Raw genomic sequence first — 13,845 nt, forward strand, 5'->3', positions numbered from 1 at the left:
AAAAGTGTAGTCCTTCTTCTATTTTTCCAAAATGCCCCGGTTTGTTGTTCTCAAGATCTGGTACCCCTATCAAGGAGTCAATCATAATATAATACTCGTGCACGCAGAGGCACGCTCCATAGCTCTGCTGCAAGCCCCAGGGAGAAGAGAGATTAATGCAGCATTTGGCACAACCTCGTGGCAGCTCTGTGCAAACTGGCGCCTCTCCCGGTCGTCTCCAGTCCTTGTTTACACAGTCTGCACTGGGACTGACAGTAGGAGAAAAAGAAGCAATAGTGCTACATCCCCACAAGACACACCTGACTGAGAGACGGTTCCGGTAAAGAGTTTGCGGGTTCAGCGCCGGATAAAGCTCCTAACAGGATGGACGCGATGGAGGTCATGTGGGCGCTTGTCGCCCTGGCTGTGGTCCTGCTCGTGGGGCAGTTTCTAAATCTACAGTGGGAGGCGAGGAAGCTTCCACCAGGACCCACTCCACTCCCTATCGTTGGAAGCATGTGGGCGCTGAACTTCAGTCTGCACCATGAGACTCTCATGCAGGTATGTGGGAAACGGGGTGATTATAGGGCCAGGCACAGGGGCTTATTCCCAGCTGCTTTCTATCATTTGATGTAATACCACACCCAGAAAATACCCATACCGCAGGGTGCAGTTTGAGCTGGGAGTAGCATACCCTCACCAATTGGCGATGTGCCCCTCAAAATTGTGGCTAAAGGATAAACACTGTATTTTCATCTATTCCAAGGTCCACAAACTCGGAATGCGCATTGAACAAATTCCACCAGATTTTGCTTTGGAAAATGGATGCAGTTAAGAACTCAGTTTATATAAAATTGCATCACACATTACCATCTGATTCAGACTCAGCCTCCTGCTTGCACCCACTTGGGGACTGGTTGGGAAATCAGAATTATGGAAAGAAGTTATTTTGCCGATGCCGCAAAAATCCTTGTGCCAGTCCAGCATGTGTGTGCATCATCGGTTGTCATGGTGGCATGAGCTTAGGAGAAGTGTTTGTGAAGCCAGGAGACACTCCTGAGGGCTAAAAGCAGCCACCAGCCTATCAAAAGTGATATTTACAACGACGAGTCTAAAAAATGCACTTCTGGGCTGCATGGCACATGCAGCGGGATATCTCACTTCATTGATGTATAGTCATTTCTTTAGACTTTTTAAAAATAATTTAGGCTTTCAGATTTTGATAAAAAGTACATGGAAAAGGATGGTGGATGGGAGGGGACCCCGGCGTTGCCAACGTCCAAAACGATAATTATTTTATGCTGGTGCCCTTGAATTCGAAGCGCACATCAGGTGCTGTTCTATTAATTAATTAATTGTGGGTTTGTAATGCGCTAGAATCGACTCCCGAAGGAGTATCTCCGCGCTGTAGACCGCTGGGTAACCCGTCCTGGTTTTCCCTGTGAGATGGGACCTACTGGGTATCTCCAAGGTGAAACCAGGCATCCCCGGCGTATGTGGGGGGCCGTTGTGGAGATGAGGCAAGCTAGAGCCCAGAGTTGCCGAGTGTGATCACTGGTTAGAGTAGGCACTGAGGCGAGAATTATCGAGTCCACGACCCTGCCGCGTCGGGAATTGAACCCTGGTCCAGGGCCATTCTCTGCTTCTGCGTCTGCCGCCTCTAACCAGTGAGCCACACCACGCCACCATGGTGAGCAAAGACATGCTTAGCTCCTTCCGATGGAGAGATAGAGGGGTGGACACTTTCGGGAGAAGGGGGGGGCAATCCTTGGGTAAAGGAAGCTTTACGCTGACAAAAGGCAACATTGTTTTATGTGTAGCTTACAAAAGTGTGAAATCTGCCAAAATCAGGAGGGTTTCCCTGTATACCCGAATTGTGCTTGCGCTCAAACGTGCTCACGTCACGATGGACCTGCTACACATATATGTGAGGGCTTAAGATCTGATGTCACTTCTTGTGATGCCACTACATGTAAAATCATGGCTTGTCATGCCACTTCCTATGACGTCAATTCCTGTGATTCAATGTGTGATGCCATGTACCGATGCCATGCACATGATGCCAGATGCTGTATTGTCACGCGCCATGATGTCACTTGCATACTGCCTAACTAGGGGGCCGATTAGGATGGCGGTGAATCCGCATCCTCCGGGCCAGCGGAAGCTACCGCCGGCCTGGAGGATGCGGATTCACCACTGTGGCCACAGAAAACACCCACCGCCAGATTAGGATGGCGGTGGGATTGCGGTGGGACCAGCGGCAGATGGCAGGTCCGTCCGCCGCTTATCCGTGGGGTGTGGAGTGCTATTTGGTGGCGGTGTCTGCAAGACACCGTCAGCCAAATTAGGATGTGCATTTACACATGCTTTTCCACGGCGGCTTTTCCGCTGTGGAAAAGCATGTGGTCTTTGGTGTTTGGGGGCCCGTTGCGGGCCCCCAGGGTGTCGGGGGTGGGGGGTGCACATGGGGGGTACCTATGGTACCCCCCAGCATTTACATGCACAAAGTGGCAGGCACCGCGCGGTGCCTGCCGCTTTGTGCATGCAAATGTAAAACATGCATTTTAAACCTTGCGGCGGGTGCTGCTTCAAGCAGCACCCGCCGCAAGGTTAAAGATACAGGATGTGACCGCCAGGGTGGCGGTCACATCCTAATTGCACCGGAGGGACCACCGCTGCCCCTGCGGACAGTCCCTCCACCTCGGGGGTGGCGGACGGACGCAGGTCCGTCCGCCATCCTAATAGGCCCTAGGTTAGTCTCCCACTTCTTTTTTTAGGACTTGTGCCACCGGTTTAGTTAGGTCAACAGCCTGTTGCCCGCAGAGACATCCTTGGCAGTGATAGCCTACCCTCCTAGAGGTTGGAGTAGCATAGAGGGTGCAAGCCTGTACGCAAGGAGTGACAAGCTTAGTTTGGGGGCTGTGTTTTTTGTTTTTGTTTGGCAGATGTATATAGCGCAAACTAGATCCAAAGGTATTGGAGGCTTTAGGGGCAGATTTACAAGCCCCTTGTAACACTTATCCGCCACCGATGCGTCACTATTGTGACGCAGCAGCAGAGTAAACAGTGCACCCCTATGCAACATATTTACAACATGACGCATCTAGTGAGATGCGTCACGTTGTAAAGCACTGCACTGCGCTGCACTATACCTGCGTCAGGTATAATGTGTGCAGGGCGGGCGTTCCGTCGCAAGGAAGCCCCGTAAAAGTGACGCAGTGAAATCTACAAGATTTCACTGAGTCAGTTTTACGTCCCTGCTGCGTCAAATCCTTACTCCTGCTTGTAGCAGGTGTAAAGAGTGACGCAGCACAGCAAGTATAGGGCACCCCTGACCAGTGCTGGAGTTGTGTCGCGCTTGCGACACGACTCCAGCACGACTCCAGCACTGCGTCACCTATACGCTAACAGATACTTCACGCATCTGTCTATCCTTGCGCCATGGTGCGCCGCATTGTAAATGCGATGCATCCATGGTGGCGCAAGGTGTCATGCAAAATAACTGGCGCATCCCTTCTGATATACGCTTCTGATATATATAGAAGAGAAGTGTGGCTCAATGGTTAGAGCAGCAGGCCCTGATGCAGAAGGCTGGCCAGGACCAGGGTTCAATTCCTACCTTGGCGGGTCTCGGGCTCAATTTCCTTGGACCTGATCATTCTTGCCTCGGTGCCTATTCTGATCATGAGCCCCACTCTGCACCTCTGGGCAATAGCTTGCTTAACCTCTACAACGGCCCCAACAACGCTGAGGATGCCTGACTTCACCTTGGGGGTGCCCAGGAGTGGGCTCCTCACAGGGAAAGGCCAGGAAGGGTTCCTCTGCGGTGTTCGTACAAGCACCGAGATGCCTATGGGTAGTCGTGTGCTATATAAGTGCGTAATTATCCTTTTATCCTTTATATGCAGGGATGCACCAGTTATCGAAAATCTGCCCCTTCATGCGCACGAGATAGGTTATACAAGGACACATTCATTTTTGGTAGGCATGTGGAGGTTAAGTGATTTGCCCCAAATCACAGGATGTTGAGTCAACGCTGAGACTCGAACCTGGTGCCCCAGCACCGAGGTTGGCAGTTCTGGCCATAAGGCCACATCCTCTCACCAAGGTAGGTCATGGGGGCTCATAAAAGGGAATGATGCTGCGCACATGCGCAATATTGAAGGTGCTTCCTCTGCTCTAGATGACAAAATGGTAATGGGCGCTGGGGAGGGACTTGCTGAACAGTGCTCGAGGGAGAAGAGGGGAAGCAGGAAGACCACAGGGGCAAAATAAGACAAATGGAAAGGAGTTGTGAAAACACAAAAGGTGAGGGAAGAGTCAGTGGAGGACCTTTGTTGTGGTAAACTTCTTAGACCTGAGGCGGCAACACCTACGAAGAACTGAGGGGACATGCAACAGAGATGCTCCAGGAGCAGAGAGAAGCAGGAAGAGAAAATGAAGTTACCACCTCCCAGTGCAGTGGATGTGGGCTGCCAACAGAAGGAAGCCAAGAGGCTGGAGGGAAGGAAGGGGAAGAGAATGAAGCAGAGGGCTGCCCCACCCAGTGGCGGCCAGCACAGGTAATAGCAGTGATGCAGGGAGGGGGCAGGGGTGTTGATAGACTTCAGGATAGGTAAAATGAAATTAAAAAAAAACGAAACCACTTACCTTTTGCTCGCCGCATCACCGACTCGGCAATGCGACAAACGCTAGGTAAGTGGTTTTATATTTTTTTCAATGTCATTTTACCTATCCCGTTGTCTGTCGACTACCCCCTCCCCGCCCTCCAGCCCCGCCCTGTGCCGGACAACACTGAGCCCACCTCAGAAAAAGTTTAATAACCCCAGTGCATCCCGATGAGGAGCTGCAAACTGCAGGAAGCACAGAGGCTGGTAAACAAGTTGTGGGTACAGGACAGCAGTCACATGATGTAGCCATTTACTCCAGGAAGCCGTGATAAGTTTCATGAGGATTTATTGAGGAAGTATACATAGATGAGAAGTACAGAACCACAGAAACCCCACCAGGAGCAGCCAGCATGCTGCTCAGCCCACTCAACTGTGACTGCTCTAACAGGTTCTCAACATTCCGAACAGCATCATCACAGCAACATTTCACTGGTGGTAAAATAGCATTCCATTTACAAAAGCAGGATACAACATATCCCCCTTTCTTATACTGAAAAACAAAATAGATAAACTAAATATACAAGAGCAACAAGAGAAATGAAGCAAAGTGACAAAAAGAGAGAATATGAAAAATTCAAATAAGATAGAACAAGAGAGTTGTAGAAACAGACATGAATAACCCATCCTCGATTCTACAAAGAACAAGCATTTGCAATGTAATAGGTCTAGCATTAGTAAAGTTAGAGGTATTAGTATTGTAAATGACAATTTTTTTATTTATGTTTTTGTTTTGAAAATAGCGAAATTAATAACTTTGTCATTTACAATGCCAATAGTGTTAACTTTTGCAAACGTGACACCTTTAGCATTTGTAATGCAATATGTGTTGTATTTACATGACTTAGATGTATTAATAATAAAAATAACAATGGGTTGTATTTTTTTCAATAATTAATACTTAAATAAAAGCTATTGTAATTTATAATGTCAATAGCTTAAACTTTTGCAAATAACTTTTTGGAAGATTATGTTTAGTGTATTTTATTCTGATGAAAATACAAGAACAGAAGTGAAATATTAACATTTTTTTGTGACATTTGTAATAAAGTTTGAAACATTGAGAGAACATATTTGAATCAGTTGTTGTTGAATGGTTGCACAGATTGATGCTGTGGTGGCTCTGAATGATGTTGTGGCGGCGACGAGTGATGCGGTGGCGTTCAGTGATGCTGTAGTAGCGCATAGTGATGTTGTGGTGCCCCTGAGTGATGCTGTGGTGATGCGATGGATAGTGAGGGCGATAGATAGATAGAGGGAGGGCGAAAGATAGATAGAGGGAGGGGGAGAGATAGAGGCAGGGTGAGAGATAGAGGCAGGGCAAGAGGGCAAGGGATGGAGCGTGGGCGAGGAATGGAGTGTGGGCGAGGGATGTAGTGTGGGCGAGGGATGGAGGAGGGATGTAGTGTGGGCGAGGGATGTAGTGTGGGCGAGGGATGGAGTGTGGGGCGGGGGAGGGATGGAGTGTGGGGCGGGGAGGGATGGAGTGTGGGGCGGGGGAGGGATGGAGTGTGGGGTGGGGGAGGGATGGAGTGTGGGGCTGGGGAGGGATGGAGTGTGGGGCGGGGGAATGGTTGGTTGGAGTGTGGGGATGGATGGATGGTGTGCGGGGATGGATGGAGTGGGAGATGGATGGATGGAGTGGGGGGATAGATGGAAGGAGTGGGGGGTGGATAGATGGAGTGGGGGGATGGATGGATGGAGTGGGGGGATGGATGGATGGAGTGGGGGGATGGATGGATGGATGGAGTGGGGGATGGATAGATGGAGTGAGATGGATGGATAGATGGAGTGAGATGGATGGATGGCTGGAGTGAGATGGATGGCTGGAGTGAGATGGATGGATGGAGTGGGGGGGTGGATGGATGGAGTGAGATGGATGGATGGAGTGGGGGGATAGATGGATGGAGTGGGGGGATGGATGGATGGAGTGGGGTGGATGGATGGATGAAGTGGGGTGGATGGATGGCTGAAGTGGGATGGATGGATGGATGGATGGAGTGGGGGGTGGATGGATGGAGTGGTGGGATGGATGGATGGATGGAGTGGGGGGTGGATGCATGGAGGGGGAGGATGGATGGATGGATGGAGTGGGGGATGAATGGATGGATGGAGTGGGGGGGATGGATAGATGAATGAAGTCAGATGGATGGATGGAGTGGGGGGATGGATGGATGGAGTGGGGGGTGGATGGATGGATGGAGTGGGGTGGATGAATGGATGGATGGAGTGGGATGGATGGATGGATGGAGTGGGATGGATGGATGGAGTGGGCGGTGGATGGATGGAGAGGTGGGATGGATGGATGGATGGAGTGGGGGGATGGATGGATGTGTTGTGTTTCTATCTAGGACCCTAATTCGATATTCCCGATTCAAGCCCTTATGTGGTTATAATCAATAATATCCTTATAAAGGCATAAGAATCATATCCATATTCAGTAATAGCCCATGCAGTCCAAAGCACAGCACTGCTACTCCCATCGACTCCTAGAAAGCACAACGCGTTCTTTAAACAAACCAAGCCTCCAGCAGCCCGGGAAACCCCCCCTGCTTTTGTTTTGATTTGAACAAGAACTCCTGGAGTCCAGAAAGAACTGTTAGTTCTTAGTGACGTATTATGTTCAACCTTACGTCAAACTCGGCACCTTTCAGGTATAAATATACCAACAGTTGCCTTAAGCAAACACACGGTGGTTTGGAGCAGAGCGGCTATCTACTTGCCCGAGAGCCCAGCTGATGCGAGAGCCCACGGAAGCTGCCCCTCCCGTTTTGACGCACTGAGAGAGACGCTGTCTTTTTCTCCAGCCGAGAAAATCCAGCTCTGGTGTTTCCAGCTACCCTTGCGGGTTGCTGGGGGATCGAGTCCTGAAGAAAGAGATACCAGACCTCCTACATTTTATTACCAAGGTACGGAGCTGACTAAACCCTTAAGAGAATTATTGATGCAGATTCTTGGCAAAACAATCTTAACCCACTTAACATGAACTGCTACTTACTTACTCCTTCCCAAGTATTAGGCTTAGGTCAGGTACACCGGGGTAGGCGTAGTTAGAAGCACCAGTTGAGTACGTTAGTCAATGTTTAGGTCTCGCCTGTCGATGCGCATGCGCATCGAGCAAGCGAGACTATGGTGGCTTATCCACTCTTTGTCCAACTTGCAAGGAATCGTGGCGATTCCTTGCAGTGCCTGTGACTTTTAAGCTCAATGCGCATGTGCATTGAGCTTAAAAGCGCGTGCACATCAGTTCCCTCATCCGCACGTCGCATTTCTCCTCCCCCCTCGCCCCCTCCCCTGCCCGCCGTGTCGCATTTCTCCTCCCCCCTCCCCTTATCTGTCTTCCCTTCGTCTGTTCCCTCTCCCCGCTCCGCCCCCTCCCCTGCCCGCCGTGTCGCATTTCTCCTCCCCCCTCCCCTTATCTGGCCTTCCCTCCGTCTGTTCCCTCTCCCCGCTCCGCCCCCTCCCCTGCCCGCCGTGTCGCATTTTTTTTTAAATCACCACTTACTGTACTTAAAGAGAGCTTGCCTGCAAAACAAGTTAAATAGGAAAATGTAGTTCTGTTTCTCTAAACCCCGTCGCCCCCCACGGCTCCCTAAAGTTGACGGTTAGGGGATAAACTTGTAGACCCAGCGTGGCCATTTAAGAGATGGGGTTTGTTAAACTAGAGGGGCTGTCAAGACATGTCACCACCCACATACCAAGTCATTTTCAATGGGAACAAATCTTACATCTTAAAGTACAGTGCCAACAACCACTGTGCCCTTACAGCCTCAACGACGCCAGGGGCGGTCTCAAGAAACTTATTTCTTTATGCAAGTGTAAAGTTTTGAGCTGTTCGCTTCTAGCGCAGCGTCTGACCTGTGTGACAGCTCACACGTTTAAGAGGCAGCATCGTGTCTAGATCCCCGGTCTCCACTTTTGGACCCACCAAACAATTGGTTTTGTGTCTCAGGAGAGGCGAGCGATACAGCAAACAGGTGGGTGGCAAGCGCCGCTCCATGGCACTGCAGTAGAGATGCGCGAGGACAGGCAACAAGCGGCAGCTCCTACACCTCCTGCCCCAACACCAGCGCGCGGACTGCCAACAGACAAGATGCTCGCGGGAGGCGCCCTTACCGCTTCCGGACGTCCTCGGGCAGACAGGGGGACGGGACTGTCTTGGCCGGCATGGCTGACTGGCTCTGATTCACTAGGCACTTCCAATGTGGACCTCTGGCAAACTGATATAAAAACAATCAAGGGTGCGTATGCACACAAAGTCTCTAAAGTTTTTTGTATAGCGCGAACCTGGACATGTACCAATTTACAACAAAACCATTCAGACTAACACATCTTTTAAGGTGCAGGAAGGGGGCGTATATTTTTTTTGTTATTGCAGTTATTAAAGCAATTTGCCCCAAAGGTATGGGAGCGCTTTACATGAGCATCATGTTACAAGGGTACATACATTTTTTGGTAGGGGGAGATTAAATGATTAGCGTTAAAACATACACTGCCAAACGCGCCTTCACATCCTCACCCCCTCATCCTCACACACCCTCACTCAGCCTCACACCCCCTCACCCTCACACACCCTCACACACCCTCACCCTCGCACCCTCTCACCCTCTCACCATCACCCCCTCTCCCTCACACACCCTTACCCTCATCCCCTCACCCTCACACACTCTGTCACCCTCTCACCCTCACCCTCACACCCCCTAACCCTCACCCTCACCACCTCACACACCCTCACTCACCCTCACACACCCTCAAACACCCTCACTCACCCTCACACACCCTCAACCCCTCACCCTCACTCACCCTCAACCCCTCACCCTCACTCACCCTCACCCTCACTCACCCTCAACCCCTCACCCTCACTCACCCTCAACCCCTCACCCTCACTCACCCTCACCCTCACTCACCCTCAACCCCTCACCCTCACTCACCCTCAACCCCTCCCCCTCAACCCCTCCCCCTCACTCACCCTCACTCACTCACCCTCAACCCCTCAACCCCTCACCCTCAACCCCTCACCCTCAACCCCTCACCCTCACTCACCCTCAACCCCTCACCCTCACTCACCCTCAACCCCTCACCCTCACTCACCCTCAACCCCTCCCCCTCAACCCCTCACCCTCACTCACCCTCAACCCCTCACCCTCACTCACTCACTCACCCTCACCCCCTCACCCTCAACCCCTCACCCTCAACCCCTCACCCTCACTCACCCTCACCCTCACTCACCCTCACCCTCACTCACCCTCACCCTCACTCACCCTCACCCTCACTCACCCTCAACCCCTCAAACTCACCCTCACTCACCCTCACTCACCCTCAACCCCTCACCCACCCTCACCCTCACTCACCCTGACCATCACTCACCCTCAACCCCTCACTCACCCTCAACCCCTCACTCACCCTCACTCTCACTCATCCTCACTCACCCTCAACCCCTCACCCTCACTCACCCTCACTCACCCTCACTCACCCTCAACCCCTCACCCTCACTCACCCTCACCCTCACTCACCCTCAAATCCTCACCCTCAACCCCTCACCCTCAACCCCTCACTCACCCTCACTCTCACTCATCCTCACTCACCCTCAACCCCTCACCCTCACTCACCCTCACTCACCCTCACTCACCCTCACCCTCACTCACCCTCAACCCCTCACCCTCACTCACTCACCCTCAACCCCTCACCCTCAACCCCTCACTCACCCTCACTCTCACTCATCCTCACTCAACCACCCTCAACCTCACTCACCCTCAACCCCTCACCCTCACTCACCCTCAACCCCTCACCCTCACTCACTCACCCTCAACCCCTCACCCTCAAACCCTCACCCTCACTCACCCACCCTCAACCCCTCACCCTCACTCACTCACCCTCAACCCCTCACCCTCACTCACTCACCCTCACTCACCCTCAACCCCTCCCCCTCAACCCCTCCCCCTCAACCCCTCACCCTCACCCTCACTCACCCTCACTCACCCTCAACCCCTCACCCTCAAACCCCCACTCACCCTCAACCCCTCACCCTCAACCCCTCACTCACCCTCACTCTCACTCATCCTCACTCACCCTCAACCCCTCACCCTCACTCACCCTCACCCTCACTCACCCTCAACCCCTCACCCTCACTCACTCACCCTCAACCCCTCACCCTCAACCCCTCACTCACCCTCACTCAGCCTCAACTACTCCCCCTCACCCTCACTCACCCAAAACCCCTCACCCTCACTCACCCTCACCCTCACTCACCCTCAACACCTCACTCACCCTCACCCTCACTCACCCTTACCCTCACTCACCCTCACTCACCCTCACTCACCCTCACTCACCCTCACTCACCCTCACTCACCCTCACTCACCCTCACTCACCCTCACCCTCAACCCCTCACCCTCACTCACCCTCACTCACCCTCACCCTCACTCACCCTCACCCTCACACAGTGCAATAGTTCTCAGACCATTTCAGTTAGAGCTTTTAGAAATGTTTATGGCTTTTTTTATTTTTAATACTTTAGCATTGGCTACAGGAAACAAAAATGCTAAACATTTACAAAAAAAACCCATAAACAATTCTAAAAGCACTAACTCTAATGGTGCGAGACCTATTGCATTTCCAATGCTTGTTTTATGTATGTATATATTTTATCCATTTTAAAGTACCATATGGCTAAGAACCCATATCAATGCTATTACAGTATTATTTCATAATACTACTTTTACTGTACGCACTTTACTTTATGATAAGTATTGTAATTGTGGCAATTCATTTCTCCTGCATGAGAAAGAAGACTGCTCAATAAATAACACCTTTTATTGACAACGCCCGTCTCTCTATTTCTCTGCACTCTGGTGAAACTAAGTATGCACGGTTGACTAAGTGAAATAGCTGTCTATTGTTTTCACACGACTCTAGAGATACACTCTTTTCTGAGGGAGCAAAGTTGTCATGTTTGTACGGTTGTCAGAAGCTAATCCCTTCTTGTCTAAATCCGGAGAGTTAACTCTTTCCTGAACATTCGAGAAAGTGTCTAGTGACCTCTGAGCTAGCTGGCAAAACTAATTAAGTCTAATATAGTCAGTAGAGACCTAGTCGACCTCAATCCTACGTCTACACTGCTGTTTATATTATTCCAATGCGCAGAGCCTATTGGGAATATAGGAACTACACTACATGGCGCCCACTGTTTGGTAAGGCAATAGTCTAACGCAAGACACTAGAGTAACTCAGTTGTGCTTTTTCACACAGAACCCTTTTTCCCATAAAAACTCCAAAAGACATCTGGAGTGGGTGAAAGGTTAATATCCGCCAGAACTTAGTAGGACTCCTTCTCCCTCCTTTTTTGATGAGTATTGGTGATCTGCATTATTGTGTTTTTTGTCTCAGTGTCTGTTTTATGCAACCCAAATGAGAACATTCCATTAGACTGGTTCAGTATGGGTTTCCCCTATCTTCTTTTTACAAAGAGCCCCAAGTGGACTCTGTTTATACAAAGACTCTTGGTGTTCAAGCATAAGATGTAATAAATATGTAGAGGATGTCGGGCCCAAGCACCAATCACCCCCAAGTGAATCACAGGCCCTAACATTGTGAAGAGTGTGTTCGAAGAGTGCACACAAAAAAGAACTTGGAAGTCTCTAAGTCTTTTTCCCCTTCAATAGTTAAGGAGGGCAAGTTATTTTCTTCGTTGTTTCTTTATAAGAGGTTCTTGATCAGAGAGACTGAGATGAGGTTTCCTCTCACAAATGCATATGGTAAGTAATGGGATGAGGAATGGATGAGGAGGTAATGCCAATCTCCTTGTTAAACGTGAATCTGCAATACAGGGAAAGTGAGCAATTATCTTTGCTATTTGATTCAGATACACAAGTATTTGTTTTACCATCCCCAAATTGAGGCATCTTCTCAGTTTTGATCAAGGTTAATCAATTTTCTGTATAGACTCAACATTTATTATATTTACATCTGTAGAGTCGTTTCCTATGGAATCTTACTAGGCCCTTGTAACTAGCATCCTTCAACATGATACATGAATTAATTTTCTTGTAGCTCGATTCTCTGCCCAAATGTATTAAATGCATCTTCAACACTATTGTCACTCTTTGAACATCATACAAAGCTGATGCCCCTGATTCAATAAATTTATAGCTGGGCAAGCAGGAGGTCAAGGCGAGGACCCCAAATTTACTTGCCTGGATCCTGAGTTGCCTTGTCTTCTGATCTCTGCTTTAGTTCTACCAACTGTCTTGGCAGACAGTCAGACTTTGTCCAAAATTCAAAAGTAGCTTGCCAGAGCGTACCAACTTTGGTGAGAAGCTGTGAGTTTGAGTCTGTGACTTTGAGATGACAACAGCGGAGCCAGACGTGTGACTTCAAGCCGCAAAAGTGGCTTAAAAAGAAGGAGGAGAAAAAACCTTAGGAACCCTACATTTGGGCTTTGTCGCTAGCACAATTCAGAGTCTTACAAAGCATAGCGAACTAAGGATCATTGGTATAGGTTACTGCTAAGTAAAGACAGCAGATGGATGGAGATTTGGATAGGGCAGTGTTTTTTAATGATGTGTTGTGGTCATTTATGTTTCCAATCTTTAGAGACCCCATTTGTGTGTTTTGTATCCACAGCTTGCAAAGACCTACGGAAATACATTCACCCTGTGGGCGGGCCACACCCCTTTGGTTATAACCAATGGATATGAAGCCGTGAGAGACATGCTGGTATCCAAGTCCGAGGAAACATCGGGACGACCTCAGACACCTTTCTTTCAGATATTTGGAAATGGAAAAGGTACATTCCTAAATACACTAAAAGCACTTTTATACTGTATGGAGGATCTCCAGCACACCTATTCCTTGTATGCTATCACTTGTTGCTATATCCTTGACTCTTTGCTAATCCCAAGACCTATCTTAGCTGTTACATTGGGATTCATCAGTTATTTGAATTCTGTGAGTTTTAGCCAATGCCACATGCAGTACAATGGCAATGCCGTCCTGTCATTGTATGCATTTTCTTAAAGTCAGCACACCATTGACCTCCTCAAATAAATAACAGCAGGTAAGCATTGTGTGCCAGTGTGAAGCCAGAGTGAAACAAGAGCTTAACATGCACTTTCATATTTGGCCATTGTTGGGAAGAGTCCTCTTTTCCTTGCTAGCACTAAACTGTCTACTTCAAGATGGTGGCCAACTATAATTTGAGCC

At 49.6% G+C, this 13,845-nt stretch overlaps 1 protein-coding gene across 1 annotated transcript in view; it reads left to right on the forward strand.

Moving 5' to 3' along the window:
• The first annotated feature begins 244 nt into the window (after nt 1-244).
• Nucleotides 245-13,845, forward strand: part of LOC147684187 (cytochrome P450 2J5-like) — a 150,834-nt gene continuing 137,233 nt past the window's right edge. The window contains exons 1-2 of the mRNA XM_086944599.1: nt 245-540; nt 13,267-13,429. Of these exons, the coding sequence (XP_086800725.1) occupies nt 364-540; nt 13,267-13,429 (340 nt within the window). The 5' untranslated portion in view covers nt 245-363. The remainder of the gene's footprint in view (nt 541-13,266; nt 13,430-13,845) is intronic.

This window comes from Lissotriton vulgaris, chromosome 11, assembly GCF_964263255.1.
Source record: "Lissotriton vulgaris chromosome 11, aLisVul1.2, whole genome shotgun sequence".
Classification (NCBI taxonomy): Eukaryota; Metazoa; Chordata; class Amphibia; order Caudata; family Salamandridae; genus Lissotriton; species Lissotriton vulgaris.